The following is a 23,053-nucleotide window of genomic DNA, read 5'->3' on the forward strand; positions in this document are numbered from 1 at the left end:
GATTTGAAAGGGAAGTCAAATATATGTAGCTTAGTGTGACAATATCATTGGGTCCATATTATCTTCGTTCTAGTGTACTGAAGACACTGGCAGATGGAAGCACAAGTAGAAAAGATTTTAAATAGATATCATCCGGAGATAGCACCAGATGACAGGGGTATGCAATGATGCATTGGGCAAATATGCCCAAGAAGAGGGGGAAAAAGTACGTCAGGTTGATTTCATGGCTGTTAGTTTGACTTCAGCACTGTGCACATTTAGAACGGATTTGAAATGAGTGATTAAAAACACATATGAAAATTAAAAATGGGAGAAATTACAATGGGATTATCTGTAATTAAAATCATTACTTTTGGGGATTGTTTAGAGTTTTTGGTTTCTTAGACCAGGTTAACATGTCAGATCTAGTATATTTAGATATTATATAAAATGCTTATTGCGGGTCCTCATAGGAAACTCATACTTTAAGTGGAAATGATGCAATTCAGTATAAAAACTCTTAAATTGGATAAGAAGCTGGATAAACAGAGACAACAATAGGGTATATTACAGGTGGTGTTATTTGAGAGGAGGAAAGTTGCTAGTTGTGTTTCTCAGGGATTAGTTTTAGGAACTATCAATATGTTTATTAGTGTCCTAAGAGCAAGAATTAGGTGTGCACTCATAAAATTAATGGGCAACACAAAGTTAGGAGGTTTTAATGTTGTTGAGAAGGACTCGCTCATCACCTGAGAAGAGTAAGACAACTTTGCTGGCACAGGTAATATGAATAGGATAAAATTTAGCAGTCCTCCCCCGTCCCTTTAAAACAATGCATAATTTTGGGTGTAAACATGGAACTGATTAATTGGAAATGCTGAAGACTGGAAAATGCAAGTATAAAAGCCAGGAAGGTGGCTTTGTGGGAAGAGCTTATGCAGTTCTACAATGGATATGGCAAAATATTTTTAGTAGAGCTACAGAAGTGTCAGTACCACTGGAGAGGACCTCCTCTGGAATTCTGTGTAAAGTGCTAGTCATCTGTATTTAAGATGGGCTTAAATCAGAATTTATGCAGAGAAAACCTGTTTGGATGTTGAGAGCAATGAGTATCTGTCATACAAAGATAAATTTTAAATTTCACTTGTTTTGCTTGGCAACACAGTGGCTGAGGAATATGATGATTCTTTCTCATACAGAATGTAAGTAACAGAGAAGGAAGAAAATGGTAGCGTCAGCATAGGATCACAGGTCTGTAAACTGGGTCATGAGTAATCATAGTCTCAATTTAAAAGATTTCTAACTATCCAAAAAGTGATGTTCAGAAGGGATCTTCCAAATTCCTACAAAGAACCAGCATTATTTTAAGATAGATCTTTAAATGCTGATCAAACAGATCATAAAACATGAGCAAAGTGCTCTTAGATATAGAAAATTAAGATTGTTTTGTGAGTTCTTGAACATATACTGAGCTGGTAGCATCAATGCGGTTTGAAAAATGTGTCTGTTTGGCACTTTGTTTACACTGCATTAAATCCATGCTTTTGGGTTCCCACTGGTCACTCGCGGAGGCTGAGGAGGACTTTTTTCTCCACTCAGAGTACTAAGTAACAACTGGTTTCTTGTCTGATTTTTCACCTCTTTCTTCTGAAGCACTGGAATTTGGTCAGAGCTGGAGACAGACTGCTGGACGATGTACACTGATGTTCCTAAAAGACTGACGTTCCTTGAGTATGCCTCATACATGTGTCTTGCTCATCTGACCAATGTTAAAACTATTGTTGGATGTGGAATCAGGATGTACTTCTCCAGACATATATTACTCTATGTTTATTACTCCTCCTTCTCTACTGCAGAGTGTGGCCAAGGCCCCTTTCTCAAAATGTCTGGGAGCTGTCTTTAAGAAATCTTTCAATGCATCCCATCAAAGTAACAGAAGAGTTTCTTCTCATTAAGAATGCATTAGTTCAGTCTATCACCCTTACAATTCTTTCTTGTAGTCTTTGAAATGTGACACTTCATTGCTACCTCCTCCTATTTAGCAGGCAGGCTGTGTAACTAAGCAGACAGCACTATTTTTTATAGGGACACGACTCTTTCATTAGACCCCCATATCCAGTGAAGACTAATGAGTGAAAATGGACCAGGAGGATTTTTCTCAACAACTTGTGCAGCTCAGTCGAAAGATTGCCACAGAACAAATCAGCTGAAACTCTTTCTAGTCATAATGAATGACAGTAATGAAGCCTGAGTGTCAAAAATGCATGGGAATCATGAGTAAATTTATCAGAGTAGACTAGAACACAAACTGGCACACATCTCTCTGCAGATAGAAATGGGCATGTTTTGGAGCAACAGATAATTGATATCTAAAAACGTTGGGTAATCCTTTTGGCATTCTTGGGATTATGCAGGGACACAGCAATCATCAGACAGATTCCTCAGCTGAGGTGAATATTTTGAAGGAAGCAAGTTCCTCAAAGCATTTCCTACTTTGTTTTTAGAGGCTGGAGGAGATGGCTGTGACTGGACCTGAATGCCAGAACTGTGTGGTGTTCCATTCACCACTTCAGTTTCCCCATCAGTAAAGTGTGGAATAAGGTGTCTTAATCCTTTGCCTCAGGTGTGTTTGATAGCTGACTTAGGTGATGATTGATAATGGTTGGAAGAGCCAAAGTCTGCCATGTATGCAATGTCAGCCCAATTCCATGCCAGTTGAAACCCGTGGCTGACTACAGTGAGTGACCTCTCCGTCACCATCGCAGTAACAGCACGGACAGGCTTCTTTACAGTTAAGCCTGCCGAAGTTAATGGAGGAATCATACATATTTAGAAATCATCTCTTTAATAGCAACTGGTTTAACCTTCTCAGTCACAAGACAATGCCAACTTTTGCTATTTCCCAGAAGCCACTGCTTGAAAAATTGCCAGAGGCTCTGTCAGAGATGTCTAATGATGAAAATGCTTCTGGCCTGTTTGAAGTAGAGTATGGATTCCACCCAAACTTGCACTGTTTCAGACTGAGCAGACATAGAGGCACTGAACCCGAAGCTTAAACTACCAGTTTGCTCTAGCAAAGTTCAGTTCTCCAGAGGAGATGTGATTTTAGGATCTCTCTCTTTCTCATTTTAAATGTTTTATTCAATCTAAGTTGCCCATCACTCTGGTATCCAAGCACTAATAAATATAAATATTATTTATGTGACAACAGTTTGGCAAACTACAAGAAGACACAGGCACACGCATTCAGATCTCAAGTTACAAGTAAATTCAGTCTTTGAAAAAAATAGTAAAACTAAATAGAAGGGAAACGAACAAAGGATTTCCTAATGAAATTTAGGCAAGAAAATTACCCTATTGACCTGATAATATTAAATTTGTCAAATGTTATTATATTTAATAATGTATTTCCTCAGAGCCATAGCACTGAAAAGCATAATGTAAATATCAGAATCCGCTGGACTTCTCTTGTTAGAGAATAATACACATCTGCACATATATACAGGCAAACATTAACAGTGATAATTTGCAAATCAAAATACAGCTCTGTGTACATTTTGGATTTCCAAAATATACTTAATGACTTTATTCTGAAACAAAATAGTAAGAGGACATGAGGGAAAAGAATTGGGATTTAGTGGTCCAGAGTTCTAATTGTAGTTTCTGCAGAAATAATTTGGGGTCCTTTGGGTTTAGCAAAAGACACAATGACTGACAGCAAATGCCAACTACAGATGGAGCTTCACTGTTCTGAGCAAAGACCCCAGTCTTTCTCTAAAAGGGACAGTGCTGCCAGAGGAAGAGAAACACTTTGTCTTTTACATTCTGCTTTCAAGAGCCTCTTCAAAGTGAAGTGGTGAAGTGGCTGGTGGCTTGAAGGGAGAAGCAAGAAATGGAAAAAGAAAAGAATGAAGTTTAGATTAAGTATGGGGCTGCCATAGAAACTATCCAGGCCAGCTGAAGAGACAGTATTTATTTTGTACAGCTAGCTGGCTGATAGAGATTTTTTTAAAACTGGGCCAAATGCTGAAGAGTCAGTGGCAGTTCTCCAATCAGAGCACTTTATACTGGAAAAGGAAAAGGAAAGAAAGAAAAAAACTGTCACCTTTCTCTTGCTGGTCCATGCAGAAAACAGGGTTGAAATTCTAGTCAAAATTGAAGTCAATGGGAGATTTGCCATTGATTTTGCTGGAGCCAGACACGACCCCAGATATTTTCTTTTCTATTTTCAGATAGATACATTTGACTACCACCAATCAGCTGTCCTCTATTAGTGGGTTTTTTTAGTGTTTTTCAGCCTCCATGGCTATGTCTATATTAGGGAATTTTTGCTAAAATTTCTCAGCATTGCTACTGCCTGTCCAGTACCAATCTAAGGTTATATCAGTGCTGGTCTCTCTAGCAGTTCATATCAGCCAGTGCATTAAACACTGTGTCATGTAACTGTGCACAGTGCTAGCCACTATTACTTATTTGTTGTTCCAGAGTAGCATCTGTATCTAGGTTCATTAACTTCACCTTTCAGTAAGCTTGACTGTGACTTAAACCACTCAGAGCTCTTACAGCTCTTACCTCTGGTGGAGCTCAAACCATGTTAGTCTTAAAGATCTTTCAGTGCTAATGACATAAGACGGATAGAATTGTTTGGGGTAAATCGTTGCTCATCTATTTGACATTTTAGTTCTCCATATGAAACATGAACTGTACAGATGTACTGGAGTAAAGGGGTATTTAAAGCCACAACAGTTGCTTTTACATTAATTACAAAATTATTGCCTTGGATAAAGATTATACAGGTTCTGCATCCTTTGCACCACTAAAATCTGCCCGAGTGTTCCAGAATTTCCTCTAAGCTCTCCCGGTTTCGAGTGACATGAACTGTTCTGATTGATCTCAAGGCATAGTTAACTTTAAAACCTAATGAATACTATTTAAATGTCAGCTTTGTTAAATAATTAATTATTAATCTTGGTAGCAGAAGCAGTCAGTTATTTTGTTCGTCTGTCACTGTTTCAAACAGATATAAATATCTGGCTGCTGGGCCATTGCGGCTACTGATGACTGCCAAGTGAAACAGTAGGAGATCCCATTCTCCAAAAACATCTCTAATAACCTCCACCCACCAGTGAAGAAGAGCAAGTCCAGACCAGAGCTCCAGACTAGCTGAAGCTCTCCTAAAGCTCAGGCTGCTTTTCTATCTTCCAGATTCACAAATTCTTCATGAATGTCTTTTACAACAGCCAAAAATCTGCAACTCTCTTGACCTCTGTTCATTTCAACTTTTGCATGGAAGTTCCAAAAACACAGGTAGTGTATTGATAGTTAGGGATTCCAGAAGATTCAGCATAGAAAAATATTGAGAATTGTGTGCAAAAATAAATAGTCCACACATTACTGAAGATGTGGTCTATTTACAGACTAAGAGGTTTTTTTGTTTTCAATACCTTCCTTTTCTGAACAGTTTTGAAGATGTTCAAGAATTCAGGTTTGCCATTTACATTGCAGACTGCTGTCTTCTGTAAGGAGTCAGTCACCTGCTGGAGATTTCAAAGCCACCTCATTGCACAGCATACAGTCATGGATCTACATTTAAAGGATTCCACATCAGTAGAAGGAAAAGATGCTATTGGCACATTGCAACACCTGATTTTCCAGTCCCTGGTGCTTATCTATAGACCGGACATCCCCAAAATTGATTGTCGGCTATGCAGAATTTGTGCTGTCAAGTTCTGCCTTTGAAATATCTAATTAGTGATAACCATAGAAAAAAAAAGCTGATAAAAACAGCCAAACATTTTAAGAACAAACATAAAAACATCATGAGAACAAATGGCTTTTCTACAGTGCAGAGGATACATCACTAAAATCTATACTAGGCCACCATTGTTGGTTGGAGCTTCTAATAACCAAAGACTGTCATAGTATATTTTATGAGCTTTAGAGTATGAGTTAACAGCAAATAGTGATCAGTTGTTTTTGACCTGCATCCAAGTTGTCCCCAGGACTCCTGAGGTGAAAGGCTAACACTGTAAAAGAATGACAACTCAGAAGAGTATGCAATTTTCCAGGGGGGATTCATTTAACTGATGACATTACGGGAATATCCTTTGTATCACATGTCAAAGGTTATGCCATGACAAAGTTGTAATTTTTTTGGAATCAGAATTGGGGAGAGTAGATAGATAGAAAGCACCCTGGCACCCAGGCACTCTGGTTATTTCTCTGACGGGCTGATTTGCCCCTGGGGTCTGCTGCTAAGCAGTCCCACTCTCTATCCCCAGCTATTCTCTCAGAAGCCCTTCTCAGTCAAGGACCAAATCCATGCTCAGGAAATTTCAGAAAAGGCTTTATGCTTTCACAGGTTTAGGATATCATTCATGTGTCCCTGATTTAACAAATACAAGTTCTAAGAACTCCAGATGCTTATCTCTGTAAATTAAAAAGGTTACAGCACTTGTTGAGATTCACTTCATAAATATTCTTTTGGCAGTGTTCACTGGGCACCCTACTGAGGAGCTGATTTCTTGACTTTCTGTGTCTGACAAATACCAAATTCCCTGATATAAAGACCGGAGAACCATCCATTTCTAAGAAATTTCACAGTCTTTAGAGAGAAAGCTTGGATAAATAGGTTCTTATATTGAAATGAATATATTGTGTATGTTCTGTCTCTCACACACTTTAGGACAACTGGTGACATTGCCCGCCTCATTCTGCGAGTAGTCCCACTGAGCTGCCTGAAAGCAACTCAAAGGTTAAAAGTGCCAGAATCTGTCTCCTTGTAACTTCACTTCCACTTTTATCACCTTGAAAGAATCCCAGACCCCAAGCAAGATGTGCTAACGTGGAAGGAAGTTCAAAGCTTAAAGCTGACACATCTATAATGATATTTAAGGCTTCTTCCCACCTGAACCATGCTTTCCTTTTCAGAGGTGCTAAATACCAAAAGCCTACATTTACTTGGAGAGGGGGCCTCAGCCTCTCTGAAAGGCAAGGTAGTTATCTACATGCACAGTGATGTGACTGAAAAGGAGATCTGACCTAAGGTGTTATTTTAAACACAACGTGTATTAAAGCAACAAGAAAGAAATATTTCAGCCTCGAAGACCTACTTCAGGTTCCTAAACCAATCTTTTTATTATAGCTCTGGGTTTTAGAATAAAACATACAATTAAACTTATGAAACAAAATAGCAAAAATAAAACTGCTTTGCAGTTCAGATTAATTATGGAAATATATAGGTCAATTTATGGATGTCAATAGACTAACAGAAGTTAGCAGTGACAGTGACATGGTTTAATTTATCCTAATGGACTCTTCAATATTCAGAAATCTGGCCATATTGATCATGCAATTCATACTGGATAAAAAGAGACAATACACATTCGTGGCCACATTCTACCCTCATCATTCCTGACAGCACTCCCAGCTTATTTAAAACAACATTGAAACCGCGCACTGGTTTCCCTTGTGGCTTAATTCTCATTATTCACTGAACTCCTTTTTACTAGAAACTGACTGAAGAGCCAGATTCTGAGCTCATTGTTTGGTTTTTTGCTGACTACAATGAACAGCCTTCTCAGTTTCCAAGCCCAGCATTTCTATACACTCAAAACAGTTGCAACCACCAACTAGCAAAATAAAAGCAGGTCAGGGATGGGGAGGCAGGATGAGTGAAAAGAGTGTGCACGTGCTTTTCAGAAAGAATGAGACTGAAAATTATTAAAAGCCTTGCTCATAGCCTGTATCAACAAATGACATCAATCAAGCATGGAAGACGTGTGTCCCAAAACACAAAAAAATGTTAAAAAAAAAAGAACATTCATGAATGTAGATTTCTCAGCTTGAAATAAATGGGCTTAAATAATGTTACCACTCTGACTTGAAAAATCATAATTCTTCACAAGAGAAATAAGAACCATGAGCACCGATGCCAGTAATGACAGTTTTCAGTCACAAGAGGTTCAGGCTGATGACAAAAGCAGGCATACTGTCTCTCTGCTCATCCGTCTTCGTTTTCCTGATGGATCAAGATAGTTTAATTTGCCAGTGGTTCACTGGAAATTACTGCTGTAAGAACCACAGACCTCGCTGTTCCAAGGTTGAGTGCCTGAAATGACTGCCACCTATGCCCTCCCAACCCTGGACTGCTTTGAATCAGAGAGAAAAGTAAAAAGTCTGATTACCTTATCAAGGCTTCCTCATGGACCTTGGATCTGCGCCAGCTCCACGTCTCCAATCCTCCCTAATAAGTTTCTGCCTACTTTACACTGGCAAGTGTCCTACGCCATGACTTTGCAACAGGCTCATTGAGACACTCGCACACTGTATTTGTGGCTGTGAGTGCAGCTGGTCCACACACTAAAGCTACCTGTCATTTAGCTAGCTAATTCAGCCATGTAATTTTATCACCTTATGATTTTTGCTTAAGCTGATGCAGTGGTTTTCAACCTGTGGGGCACTTATGCCTCTAGGTCTGTATGCTACTTCTCCTGGAAAACCACCAAGAAAAACTGGTTTCCTGTCAGTAGACTCAACTTTGCTCTTAAAGGGCTTCAGTGAAAAATTTTTAGAGGACAGCAAAATTAGCATGAGCTAATAAGAGCATATGATCTTAGCATGAGCATAAGAGCATATGATCGGTTCTGATTTACACTTCAAATGGCTAAAAATATAATGTATGCCTTGATTAATTGCTCCAATCATTAATGAAATTAATTGGCAAAACATGGAACTTAAATCTAGTCTGAATACCGGATATTATTCTGAATTCATCTGGTCGATTAAAGAACCCTTCACTATAGGAAGTTTTTTCATATGAGCAAATTATCTTTTAACATTTTCTTGGGCAAACATGATGGAGTTTTCTTTGGTTTCCCATTGCACATAAGGTTTCCCACTCAAATCATTCTGATGATACCTTTTTCCTGGCATCCTTTGGAGATCAGAAAATCCCATTGTACTGGGTAACCACCTACAGATATCATCCCTGCTTTTAGGGGCCAACAGTTTTAGACCCTTACCCAAAAAATGGTCCCTGATCAACTGCACTACTTTGAAATCAACATAGCTGCTTATGGGTTTAGTCAGGAGCTACTCCATATGCAAAGAAGCCCCATGAAAACAGGTTATCAAGAACTGTTGACAGCCTTGACTGTTTGTGTTTCTGATTTCTTATGTTTCTGACTGAGGGAATGCCATATGGAACGTTCTCGTTATATATTCCCACCACCACCACCCTAAGTTTACAGGTGCATGTTTCTCGTGCCAGCAACACATAACTAAATACCCAGTATTGGCCACCATGGCGTATTTTCGTGGTATTTTTCAATAGAGTCTGCTTGACTTTTGTCTCTTCCTTGCCTTTTTAAATAAGAAGAAAAGCAAGTGGTATTTACTGCAACGTCAGTGCCAAGAAACTAACAACCTGATCCAGCTCCCATCAAAATTAATGGAAAAACTCCCGCTTTTTCAGGGGGTGTTGGTCTGGACTCACAACGAACAGGTTCTTCATGCTCAGGAGCCATCTTTATTCCCAACCAGGTGTCTCACAGTCAGACAGGTGCAACCATGTCTGCACACCGCTGCACCTGACCCAATAAATCCTGCTTGTTTTGAAAGCCAGATCCAATCCCTAGGCCACAAGTGAAGTCGCCCTTTGGAACAGAGCAATCAAAAGTTGTAAAGTTCCTAAAAATGATACTTTTTCTGGATTAACCACTTGGCTACATTGTGTATATTGCATTTCCATCTTTCTTGTCATATTGAAGTGAACATTCTTTATTGCTTATGTTATGAAGTATCTTGTAGTACAAATACAGGGTGAGAAATATAGCTGAATTAGCATTACGAAATCAACTTTAATATTGATAGATTTCCAAGGTTGCTTTTTTGGTTGATGATTATTTGGTTTTTTTCCACTTTTGGTGGATAGCAGTACTGTTTTCTACACTTACTCTCTTTCTTTAAGCTGAGTGCATTTTGTATGCTATAAAAAATGTTTGTCTTTTTATTCTTTTTTATGATGCATTCTGTTTTTCTCAGTCCTGCGGTAGCTACTTGGTTTGGTGTTTATTTCACGTAGCAGAAAATACCTCTCACAGAAATGCAGAGGCAGCCTGACAGCAAGCTTCTCTTTGGGCATGTTGACATCATCCTCCTCTCTGAGCTCTAATTCAACTTTCAACACAATGCCTAAAACCGCACGGCCTCTGGGCACAAAAGATGAACACGAGAGTACACTTGTGCATTCTGTTGCCCTGTAAGCAAATTGCCTTGTTAATGAGGAGTCAATCAAATAATGGGTTTGATAGTCTGTGCTTAGATTAGGTAAGATAAAGTGCAAAAGTGTTTTTTGGTGTATCACAGACAGCAGCACATCTTGTTCAAAGTTCAGGGCTATGAAAGTCATCATTGACTAATTCGTCAACGTTTCTCAGAAGAAAAGTCAAGATACAGCTATTTCCCGTGTAATAACTACTCTTTAAAAAAAATGAGGAAGCCAGGATTTTTTAACTTCACTGATAGGCCAAACCAGAGCTGCACTTTGCAAAGTGCATATATACCTGATAAAAGACAACTCCTGCTTTCAGTTGTCTGTCTATATTTACATGGACTACGCCTGGAAGGAGGAGAGGAGAATGCCATTGCTTTCATGTAATAGATAAGGGAAAGCAGCTCTGTGGGTATGTGCATACGAACAATGTTTGTGGGGTGAACATTGCTTCCCCTGCTCATGATAACAAGTCAGTGCATGCACACAGAGAACCCTGCAGATTGGATAACGTGCTGTGAACTGCTGCTTCGTGCTATCTTGTTCGAGTAGTCATACATGTAATGAATTGTATCTAAACTCTCTCCCAGTAAGTTCCAAGCTAACCCACAGCCTTTTTATTTCTGAATGCTCCAAACCCACAATGTAGTTGGTTGTCTGTCGGAGCTCTGCATTTCAGCAGCTGGAAGTTGATGGAAGAGAGGAGGGAAAAGGTATCCATATTTCTGTAGTTTTCCTTTCCAAGCTAAATAGCTTGGATGAGAGAAGAGGGAACATAACTGAATCACTCAGACAATCTGTTCTTTCAACTGGTGAGGTTGGGAGGTTAAAAGATTTTTACAAATAAACAATAAAAAAAAGGCAAGTATTAGTTTATGTGTTTGACAGGAAGGCTGTAATTCTGCTCTGCTCTGTACCACATAAAATACTAAAATATGGAAATTTTACGTTATCTGTCCTTCTCTTGTAGAACTAGTACATTCTCTTCCTATCATTATGTCTCATCTGGTACATTAATCAAACTCAAGCCAAAGTATTCCACCACTTGAGATATCACATAAACAAAAACAATGTGAAGAAGCTCATAATAAACACATCACGAAAACCTGCTTCTTCGCCTTCTAAAATCTTGCTTGCTTTGCTTTGACAGGGCAAAGAGCCCATCAAACCTGCTTGACCAGCTTCCTCACTGGGACGCTGACTGTGCCTTCCACAGGCAGCTCTTTGTCACCCTCAGCGCATTTTCTGTAGTGGTGGATGCATCCAGGCAAAGTGATGGGACTCATGTCTCTGTCATCCAGCAATCAGCCAGTGCCATCCTATCATCTGCTGGGCATAAGAGAACTGCCTGCACTGTAGACCCACAGGCTATTTTATACTGCTTTTGAATTTCCCTCATTCTGACAGAAGAATGGTTCAATGTTGGCACACATGGTGAATCAGCTTCAGGGCTGTTATAACCTGTAATAGTTGGTGACGGCCTCCAAGACACTGGTATGTCAGGCCAAAGACAGCTGGTTGGCAGCAGTCCTGGCCATGCTCACTCTTTCACTAACTTCACATGCTCTATAGTTACGACATGGACAGCGGAAAGTGGTTTCATAACATCTGTGCCTGTAGGGAACTTTGTATTTCATAGAAATACCCATATAATCACCAGATTTTTATTCCACAGTGGCAGGACAGGAACAGGATCTCATCTTAGCCATTTAGGATAATCTGTTTTAAACAGACAAAGTAAAAATCCTAGCCATTCTCTCTTGTCTTTTAAAAACTGGTTAGTTTCTTTAATGCAGTTGACCTCAGAGATTCACCACTGCATGTACTATAATTTGAATAAGAAATATGCTGCTCTCAAGATTGAGTCTAAGCAGAACTCTTCTTTGATAAACTAATCTTTGTAAAATCCACCATGCTGCTGTGATTAACAGAGCCAGAAGCTAGCTATTAGTTCTCTTTTTCATTTTGTTCTCTTTCAATAGACTATTTAGAGTACAGCACGCTGAAAAAATAGGAATGGGCTCCCCAACAGATACTAGTTATGGCTGTATTCTTCCTTTCGCCGGAAACACAAACCACACGATCCTTAGAGCAATCAGCACGAAACCCATCATGTTAAATCCCTCATTTCTTTAGCATAATATGAAGTCTCTCTTTCTCTCATATTACCATTCTGTTCAGTCAGGTATGTGAGGTTTTTCTAGGCAACAGGTGTTTTTTGAAATAAAATACAACCTTCCCTTCAGCTCATTATGTGAAAGAGACAGCAGCTGCAAGTATAATGCTGAGGACACATGGTCTGTAAGACACCCAGAAGAAAAATACTCCTTGTTCCACTTGATAAGGTAAAGCACAGATGTTGCTTCAGTGATAAGCATGAGCATAAGGCAACCACAGTCTGCTTCATGTTGTAAATTCAGAATCTAAGATTTCAGAGTATTTAGCAGGCTGCAATCAGAATCACCGGTTTCTTTATGTAAGGGAAAGTTGTTTATGTCTAATCTTATAGTCCTAACAAATACTCCTTATCACAGCTTGCATTACACTATCATCAACAATATGCTAGGGACTATCCACAGCCTTGTCAGATAAATTATTAATAATCTTTTATATGGACTCAATTATGAGTATCAAATAGTGACAAATGCATAAATTAATACACTTACTGATTTAAACATTTACAGATCGTGTATATTAAAAAGGTTTTAGTCATTTAGAATGTTAAATGCAATTTTTTCCCTGCTTAGGGTTGGTACTAAGGCTATTTCTGTATCTCTCATATCCAGACTGTTGAAAAATCAACTGCAAAATAACGGTGTCTAATGAATGTAATGACCAAAGCCAGAACCGATCCTTTCCAGGGAGCAATTCTCTGCTCAGTGAGGTTGATAATTCCCACCCCCTCCCCCCCCCCTTTATTAATTTTTCCCTAATTTCTTTTAAGAACAAAGCACATATATTGTAGCTTATAGTATAACCGTTACGGTGAAAAGGCTTTTTCAAATAAAAAGGAAGTGCAGCATTTCCTTAGAAACAAAAAGATCCTCTAGAATTGCCTGATCTCCTTACTCCCTCCAATCTTCTAGGCCTAACTAGGTCAGAAACTCTACCCTACCAATGAGAACATATAACACCACAGAGAAAACACAGTTCACGGAATAATTCCAGAGCTCTGGCTCTGTGAGTAGACTGGTTACTTTGGCTGTCTTGAAAAATATTTATGCTGGCCTTCCAGCATAAGTCCCGGTAGCTTGTAGGACTGCATGTTTTTCTGGCTACAGAGTTTGTTATGTAGAGCAGCAGCTGCAATGAATTGGGAAATGTACACATGGAGAAAGGCCTGATGGCATGGATCTACTAGAAAAAAGTCAAAAGCTTCACACTCCTTCAGATCCAGCTCAAACTGAGCCTGGCTCTTTTGTGTGTGTTTTTTTTGCAAAATATGTATTGGTAAGCTGTTGGTAAGACAAGTCCATCCTTTCTCATTCTATCACCACCAGTTTTAGAGAAGACAGGCTTAAAAAATAAAATGAAAAAAAAAAGGTCTGATCACAAGATATTATAAGGTTACAAAGTAATTTCATCATGAAAATGATAGCATAGTATTTCCTTGCTGTGACATATGTGGTAAAAAAGGGTCATTTAAATCTCTGACTCATTTTTTAGTTTGCTATGTTGTTCCAAATGAAAGAGATGTCAGTAATAAACACAAACAATCAAAAGAACAAAATCTGTAAATTAACTGGAATGATGATACACATGCCTAGAAGACAAGTACAAGAAGTTATCACTGCTCAGACCCACCTATTGTTTGCTACTCATTTGTTGACTCGTGTTCTTAATTGTGTTCCTGTCCTGCAAAGGGCTTAGTAGCCAACAGGACAATTCAAATTGCTTGTGACTGAGAATATTTATATATTTTGCGTACTATGGTCTTCAACCTTTGGTGCTGTAGCAGGGGAACAGTCTCTTCTTATGACTCCATACAGCCTTTTGCCCTTCCTGAACCAACTGTCCTCAGTGTGTTATTACTACTACAAGAACTAATAATTCAGAGTACTGCTATTAAGATTCTCCTCTACTCAGCAACCAAGGCTGATCACACAGATTCCAAGACTTGTACACTTATATCATGAGGAGAAAATTTGAGTAACTACTCACATGTGTCTTCACATCACCTTCAAGAATCTTGCTGTACCTGAGAAACTCAGCAACACTTCCATTCAGCAGCCTATCAAAGGCTTCAACATATGGTGCTATGCCTATAGAAGAAGAGCATTCCATTATAATGGGTTCATGAAGTAAATAATGCATAGGACATTCCTTTGTAGCAGATGGAGGAGAAATACCATAGAAACGGGAAATTGCTGCAACTTAATTTCTGCCATACTCATTGATTTGTGAAAACAGTGAAAAAAGATGTATAATGATTTTTTCCTAGCTAGAAAGAAAAAAACCCTGCTCTTGGTCGAACTTGGCTAGGAACATGAAGAGAATTTACTCTGTATAATGTAGTGGGAAGCCCCTTTTGTCTTAAAATAACAGGTGCTAAAATAAACATTTCTCAGCCCTTCAAAAGCCTAGTGGCCTGATAAGCGTGATTGTCTTAACAAAATTCTACTGTTGTATATAAAACAAATATTATCCCCTAAACAGAATCTGCGCTGTACTGAACAACTATTTTTATAGCACCCACCCATTCCTGGAGATGTTTGTATTGTTGGTGGCTTTTAATAGCAAGCAATTCAATTTCCAGTAAGATAGAGTCTTTAGAATGGGTTGACAGTGGATTTATGCAGTGAGACGTGGCTTTGTAATCTCCTTATTTTGTTGTCTGACCTTGCAAAACTGTCACTGGATGAAGAAAGCTCAAACAAGTCTTCTAGATGACACATCCCATTGACTACATATATGCTATGCATTCTAACAGAGGAATAAAAATGCTGTTTTCTCTGTGGTATACAGAGCAGTTTTCTGATAAAGTGGACAATCAGAAAATGCAGATGAGACTCGGTTTCTTATGCACCTGGCTTCTAAATGGCTTTATTTGGTACCTTTTAAGACAGCAAAAGTAATCTTTCCTTGGATGCTTTCCAGCCCTCCCTTTACTCCCTGACATATCCTCATGTCTTGTCTATGCCTCATAACCTTTGCCAGGTCCAGCATGAGCAACGCATGTGTGAATTTATGGCATCTGTAGGATCTGAGAGACCAAGGTTAAAATTATTCCCAGCCTCTCTCCCTCATTAATGAAGCCTGAAGATTGCTTTGAAGAGGTACCAGGCTTTCCCCAGAGAGTCTGCTTTAACCTTTTGGCACTATATGACAATTGTGTCCAAATTCATAATCTTGAAAGCCCTCTTTGTTCCACAAGAGTCATCTGGCTCCTTGACAGAAAAAAGAAAGGCTCTGGCAATTGGAGTTTGCAATGGCCTGTGTGAAAAAAAAATGTAGTTAGTCAGCAAGGCGGGATTTCAAGGCTCCTTTTGTTCTCTTGATGTCACTCACCTTTAATTCTGAGGAATTTCTGGGCTTTCTTCCATATTAAGTGTTTGTGTGTAAACCCCTCAAATGACCTAGTGTACAAAAGATTTTAGTGGTGGAGATGCTTTCCAAAGCCCATTTATGTTCTTTGTCAAAATCTGTGTATGCCTCCAAGAGAATCATTGTAACCTTTTACTTTAGAGCAGAGTTTTAAATAGCAGTTCACCAAATAGCAATTGTTCCATGCAAAACTAGAAAGCAACTATGCTATTTTTTACTGTTCAATACAGCTAACTCCCAGGAGCGTTTACTAGAATTTGCTGTGGGCTGTGCAGAGCAATTGAATGATTTGTTTGCAGTCCTGCTGTTGTAATGCCATTTAGGAAAACAGTAAAGGTACAGTTCTCCCATCCTCCTCATTATTTTGTTGTTTCTGAAACAGTATTAATTGAAAAGTCAAGGTTATTTTTTGTAATAACTCTAATTATGGAATGGTCTTTTAGGGGAGGGAGTCATGGTAGAAGAAAGCAATATATCTCCATTTCCACTGGAAACTTAAAAAAGGTTACACTCTGGCTGAGTGTGAGTTTTAAAGGAGAAAAAGAGACCTGTTCTGTAAGACTGTCAACTCTGCAGTTGCTGTGGAGGTTATGTGAACCTCTGCAGAAGCAGAGGAACACAGGCACACAGAATGTGGCACCAAACCGAAGAACCGGTACAGTCTTTCCTAACTGCATGAGCAAAAGCTAATTCCTGAGCCCCTGTGTGACACAGCTCCGCCTGGAGACACGGTGCAGGCTGGCAAGTGCCCCGTGGTGCTGCTCATCTCGGCTTCTCACTGCAGTCTCCTAGCGGGTGTGTTTTATATTCTCACTCCAACAAGGTTTGTCAGTTGGTTTCTTCTAGGGATCTGCTGGGGTTTTAAGGCTCTGCTTCCCTGGGGGGTGAATCTTTTCACCTGATTGAGCTCTTAGGTTAGGCCAAGGATATAGTAATTTTCATGGTAGCACCTCGCATGGTGAGTTCATCTCCTGTTCTGAAAGCAGCCCTGGTTCTGCAATACTGAGCTGTGGATTAATAGAGAGAGTCACCTAAATGGATTCATTTGTTGGTCTCTTCTCCCAAGTAACAAACGATGAGAGGAAATGGCCTCAAGCTGCGCCAGGGGAGGTTTAGGTTAGACATTAGGAAAAACTTCTTCACTGAAAGGACGGTCAAGCATTGGAACAGGCTGCCCAGGGAAGTGGTTGAGTCTCCATCCCTGGAGGTATTTAAAGGACGGATAGACGTGGTGCTCAAGGACATGGTATAGTGATGGACTTGGCGGTGATAGGTTAACGGTTGGACTCGATGATCTTAAGGGTCTTTTCCAACCTTGACAATTCTATGATTCTATGATTCTAGGATAAAAGCCTGTATTTTTTAAAAATGTAGACTTCCTAGTAGTGATTGATGTATTTGCCAGTTTGTACACAGATTGTGTTTCTCCATGACTTTGCTACAGTTTACCAGCTGTCTAGGTTTTCTCTGGACCGGACGCATTTTCTTACTGAAGCGTACTCTGAGGGGCTAACTCATCTGCTATGGCAGCCTGCTGGAAGATGCTCCCTTCCTGCCACAGAAATGCTCTCCTCTCGGTCAGCTGCTCCACAGCAGCTGCCAGCGTGTGGACCCATGGCACACATGCCTGTGAGGAAGGTCCCTTGCATGTGTCGTAGGGTAAGGGCCGGCATACAGGGACAATAAAGCAGCTGACATCCACTGCCTTGCTTCTGTGTCGGTAAGGAAGCTGCCTGCAACTTTCTGCTTGTTCTGCAGCTTCTGTACAGCGCCTGAGCCCATGCTGGGATGCGCTCTTCTCTGGAGAATGCAGAAAGGGACAAGGAATACAGAAAGCAAAGGACACGAAGTTAATAAAGGGATACATGTTGGGGTTCTGGGTGAAAAAACAAGCTCTGGAGAATGGAAAGGGCACCTCTATTCAATCAACATTAGAACTGCCACGTTTATAAGGTTATTTACCCTGTAAATTTCAGGAACAACAAAAATATTAAGGAGTGGAAAAAATATGATTTGGTGACATGATGTGAATAAATGAAGACAGACTTTTTTGGTGTATTCTCCAATGTAGTCTTTGGACATCCACTTGAGAAGGGAGAGCTCAAGAGAGAACAACGTAAGGCCATGGATATCTGGCAGCCCTTAGTGAGAAAATGCTTATGAACAAACTCATATTTGATCAAGGATATTAAACAATTAAATGAAGTAGGTCTGCACTGTCAAATTCAGAGAGCTGGTAAACTCAATGTTTATATTGCTGACTTCTTCAGGAATATTTATGCTGTAAATTTTGGGGATGTCTCATTTCTTCTGCTAATTAGGCTCAAGCAGACATTTTCATCTGGCGAGTTACCTACAACAACATAAATGCTAAAATGGAAAGAGTGATAAAGCTTGAAATATGGACAGTATATTTAAGAGACTAGTCAAATCTTGAATTTTCTAGGCTATATTAATTTAGAATTATGCATACAACTAAGCTTGTCACATGACATTTCTAAATTAATTTTTTAAAATACTGCTTTCTTTTGATACAGAATTTGTAAAGGGTGGGATTGCACTCCCTCTTACAAGGCAAACACGAGCACTGCTTGCAATTTTTTAATAGCAGAGAGATGGTACTTCAAAAAACAGACTTACTTCCATTGACTCCATTGATGGCATCACACTCCATTCCACCAGATCTGTGTGAATCTGAAAATAATGATTCAAGCCGAGTCACTGCTTTCTCCAGTCTCTCCATCAAACCATGAGTCTCTGCCATTCTGAAAAAAATCATTAAGGACAGAAACAGTGTTAGACCCCTCTGAGTAAAGCCCATACTTTACTTCATGTTACAGTTCCGTTCATCTTGTGACTTTATCTTCTATCAGCTTTTATGGTATAACTCCTATTTTTTAAGTATTGTCTTTCTGGCGTATAAGCAGTGAAGCAGCTGACATAGGGTAACTTGCTTCTTTGTCAACAGGCAATATGATCAGTACTCAGCCCTGGTTTTTCATTGTAAACAGCAGATTCAAACCACTGCTAGCATAGCTTTGGACAGCCTATATGTGGACAATTTATGACAAATACATGTGTATGCTCCCAATCAGATCTTGAGATAACCGAAATATTTATAAATGTAATTGGTAAAAACTTATGTGGACAATGATTTGCATCGGCCATTTACAGAGGCAAAAATACAGACCCAGTTAATATTTGACTGAAAGCCAGACTTTAAATGTCTGCCTCCTGATTTCTGAAAAGGTACATTCTGAAATTTGCCTCAGTCTTTTATGCTTTGTAGTAAGACTCAGCCACTTTATTGAAGACTACTCAAGAAGCCAAGAAGGTCTTCTGTTTATTCTTCTGATATGATTTCCCATCACCTCATTTTTTTCTTATGAAAGTACCTAATGTGAATCAGTGCTTCCCAAGCTCTTTAAATCAAGCACTAATTAACCTTTGGAAAGGAAAAGAAAAAATCCGGGGGCCTGCTCGTGCAGTACTGCTACAGTGCTTTTGATTTAAAATGAAATAGAAATTAGGTTAAATTTTTAACAGCTCACACATTGCTTTCTTTCCCCACAACGTGATTATCTGCTTTCTTACATGTGAGGAAGTGTAGGCATTGACGTTTTTGAATACTGGCCAATGTCTCAGGGAACACAGTGCTATATACACCTCAGACTGAGAAGCGGTTATATAAGCGAAGACAAAGCTATGTTTAACTCCCCTATCATTTAATATAAGAAGAAGCTTAATGTACATGCTCCTCACTTAAGGTTGCGAGTGTTTTATTCTGCTAAATGACATACAGAAAGGGGTGGGGGTGGTCTATGGCTCTTTGATTAACACGATCCTTGTGAATCCTTGTGATCCAGCTCAGCTCCCACGCTAGGCTACATCCCCTGCCCAGCACTGGGGTGTGCAGAAGAAGCAGGGGCAACGGGGGAACTCGCACCCCCAGCTGGGGCAAGCAGGTAGCCAGCGGCTCTCTGGGGTCCCTACCCTCTGGCACTCTGCCACAAGACATTGATTGCTGTAGGGCTTGTAGACTAGAAAGGTTAGGCATACCTGGAATATACCTGTAAATGTACGAGTTCCTCATGAACAGCCTGCTAAAAGTGCTAGTATTTCAGAGATACCAAAGCATAATAGTAGGTTCCAATAAACTGTGCAATACTGCGCAACACTAGCAACAGAAACAAACAATGCTGCTTCAGTGTCCCCATGCCCCAGGGAAAATGCCTAGATGTTTTAATTAAAAAATAAAGTAACATGAAAAGAAAGGTTTCGATTTACAAATTAGTATTAATAATTCTTATGAATAAAAATAATGATAGTATTTTTATTTTTAAAATGTAAATGCGAGAGAAGATTAGCTACTAGGACTGTGGAAACACATGCAGAGCTCTTGTGCTGAGTCATGCTGCCTGTCAAACAAGGTGGGACCTTCAGACTTTACCCTATAAATATAATGAGGTTTGTGTTTGACCTAAAAGTGAAGCAGGAGGTTTTACAGTGAGAAACCCTCCGGAGAACCATTCTCATGAGAAAGTTTTGTCTGGAATTTATGGGTTTTTCCTATTTACATTAAATAAAAAAGCAACCCCCCAAAAGGGGATGGCATTAGACAGTGTGCATATAAACACTGTCAAAATTCAGAGGGGCTCTCTTTGCTTATACTGAAAATGCACACTAATCTGTTTGAAAAATGAAATGAATTTTTCAAAAACACACCTTAACTTTTTGTAAGGTTACAAGTGTCTTGGCAGGAATGAGAGAAAGGTATCAGGAGAGCTTCTGAAATGTTCAAACTTTTGTGAGAATATTAAACCTTTTCTTAAAACAAAGTACTGCCAATCCTCAACAATATTACGGACACATGCTTTTCACATTTTACCCTGCTACATAAAAGCCTAAAATGGTGTCTGTTTTAAAAGTTATGTTTTAAACCAGTCTAAAGTCAGGCTGGTCTAACATAGCATACTAACAGTCAACTCATTTCATCAGCATTTTCAAGTATATTTCCAGTATAGTTCCTGTTTGTTTGTCTTTATTTGAAGATGCAGTCAAGTAGGTTGGGTTTTTTTCATCTGCCTTAAAATCTTCCTTGATGACACGTACAAATTGCTTTGGAAGACCTGTTACTTTTTGGCCTCTTCAGCCTGATTTTGCCTGTGAAAGGACTCAATTGTTTGACTACAAACCAAACGCGTTTGACTGCACACGCTTGGAGGTCTGAGGAATCTCACAAATGAACAGAGGTGGATCACACTTGTAATGTTCTACCCAACAAACCGCCCTCTGTGAGATGCTAAGAATATGGATTACGGTGTCAGAAGCTCAAGGGAATAATCCAACTCAGCAACCCTACGGACATTTTTATGCAACACTTTGCAGCTGCCACGTAGTCTTTTGCTAACCCCATTAGCTGGAGGACTACCATGTTGTTCTTCCAAAAGCAGGTATCACCAGCAAGGCAACCACAGAATAATATATTGTTATAGTCTTTTTAGACAGAAGTAGGATCCATTTTTACCATAAAATCAGGGATGCCAGGTTTTCATTGTTTTTATAAGGAATGTTACACTTAAGAGCTCCCCAATCATTATGTTTATACTGAACCTACCTTTTTATCTGTGTACTTATATATTCACGACTATATGGTATTTGTATCTACACTTATATATAGGTGTGCACATAAGTATACACACATGTATCCCTGTCGTGTATGAATAAAGTGCAAATATACTTTTGCCATTACTGTGTATAACACTACAAAAGCAAATCAGTTGTACATGTAATAACCTTACATTTACACTTTGCTTCACCATCAGTTGAGTAGGTATCTATCTTACAAACAAGACTGGAATTAATGTTACTGTTCTGAAGTAAAGACTCCACTGAGCAATAGCACGACAACTCTCTTCATCCGTTCTCAATCTAAACATTGACATCTTTGCCTATATTTAGGGATTCACATATTTGGCTCATATTATGACAACCTTCAGCATTTTTTTGGCCTATATTCAGCTGTTCATCTCATTACTTATCATTCCACACTGCACTCTGCGTGGTCAAACCGACACCACAAAGCCACAGCTCAAAAGGAGTCAGAACACAAACGCTACAGCTTGACTCTGTGAAGATACTGTCTGTGTGATATAGCATCAGAGCTTGTATTATAAATAAATAATAAGACTGGTCTACTTACAGTGCCAAATAAAATCTTAGCATGTAAATGAAAAGTAAAGAGGATGTAAATACGTCTATGGGATGCTTCCACTCCCATAAAGCACATTTTTTACATCAAGACAGATTCTCTATCTCATCTCTACTAGGATTTTAATTAAAGCTTTGATCTTGAAGTGGATTGTCGGGGTTAACCATATACCTTTTCCTGGAGTTGATGTTGACCACCTGTAAGGAGTTAAAAATAACAGTGCTTCAACTCCCATGTAATCCTGTATCCAGTTGCTCTCTTGGTGGAGAAGTACACTGTCCTTCATTGAAAAGAAGGTCAACGAAGAGTCAGGAAAGGCGTTAACCCACATCTACTGACAATCATTTAAATGTTGACATTGTTAATTGTCTCTTGTGCACAAAAAATAAGAAGGAGGATCCACAGATCTGCCCTGTTTACAGTTAGTGGTATCTTTTTTGGGAGTGCTAAAGGCATGTGGTAATACTACCATCTGTCATTTCTTCCCCAAAAGAAGTGAAGCCAAAACCAGGTAGAACAAGGCGTGCTGACGACCAAAAAGGAGATCTCTTTTTGTAGACAGGCCTTGGGAGATCACTGCTTTTCTCCCCAATTTGACAGCTGTCTCAAAGCACCATTTATCTATCATCAGGGGGAAAAACTTGTCTGTAGACTAAAATTCCCTGACATACTCATCCCAAACAGCAGTCAAACTGGAAGCCAAAACACACAAGTACTGTTCCTGTTATCATTGTATGTGACTTACGACAGAGGACCATATTGCTCTATCTCAAGGAGAAACAAGCTGTAACGAGCCCACAGGGAAAAGCAGTATAGTAGCATAAGGGGAAAAAAATAAACATATGATGACTTATCAGGCATGTAAAAATGGCAGTTTTGAACACAGGAATGATGCCACCCTGTAAAGGATGATATTATTCTGACAAACATCAGCAACAGATAGTATAAAGTTCCACAGTTTGTTTTACTTCTTAGCACTCTTTTAATTTAGGAGAAAAGCAGCAACTTGTTCATTTATTTGTTTGCCTTTTTTTTTTCCACCCTAA

General features: G+C 39.3%; 1 protein-coding gene across 1 annotated transcript in view; it reads right to left on the reverse strand.

Annotated features, from left to right (window-relative positions):
* The window catches only part of CAP2 (cyclase associated actin cytoskeleton regulatory protein 2), a 69,425-nt gene that overhangs the window by 39,359 nt on the left and 7,013 nt on the right, over positions 1 to 23,053 (reverse strand). The window contains exons 2-3 of the mRNA XM_082310999.1: positions 18,437 to 18,561; positions 14,414 to 14,514 (exon numbers count right to left, since the gene is read on the reverse strand). Coding sequence (XP_082167125.1) covers positions 14,414 to 14,514; positions 18,437 to 18,560 — 225 coding nt within the window. The 5' untranslated portion in view covers position 18,561. The remainder of the gene's footprint in view (positions 1 to 14,413; positions 14,515 to 18,436; positions 18,562 to 23,053) is intronic.

This window comes from Platalea leucorodia (genome assembly GCF_965183815.1).
Source record: "Platalea leucorodia genome assembly, chromosome: 1".
In the NCBI taxonomy this organism is placed as follows: domain Eukaryota; kingdom Metazoa; phylum Chordata; class Aves; order Pelecaniformes; family Threskiornithidae; genus Platalea; species Platalea leucorodia.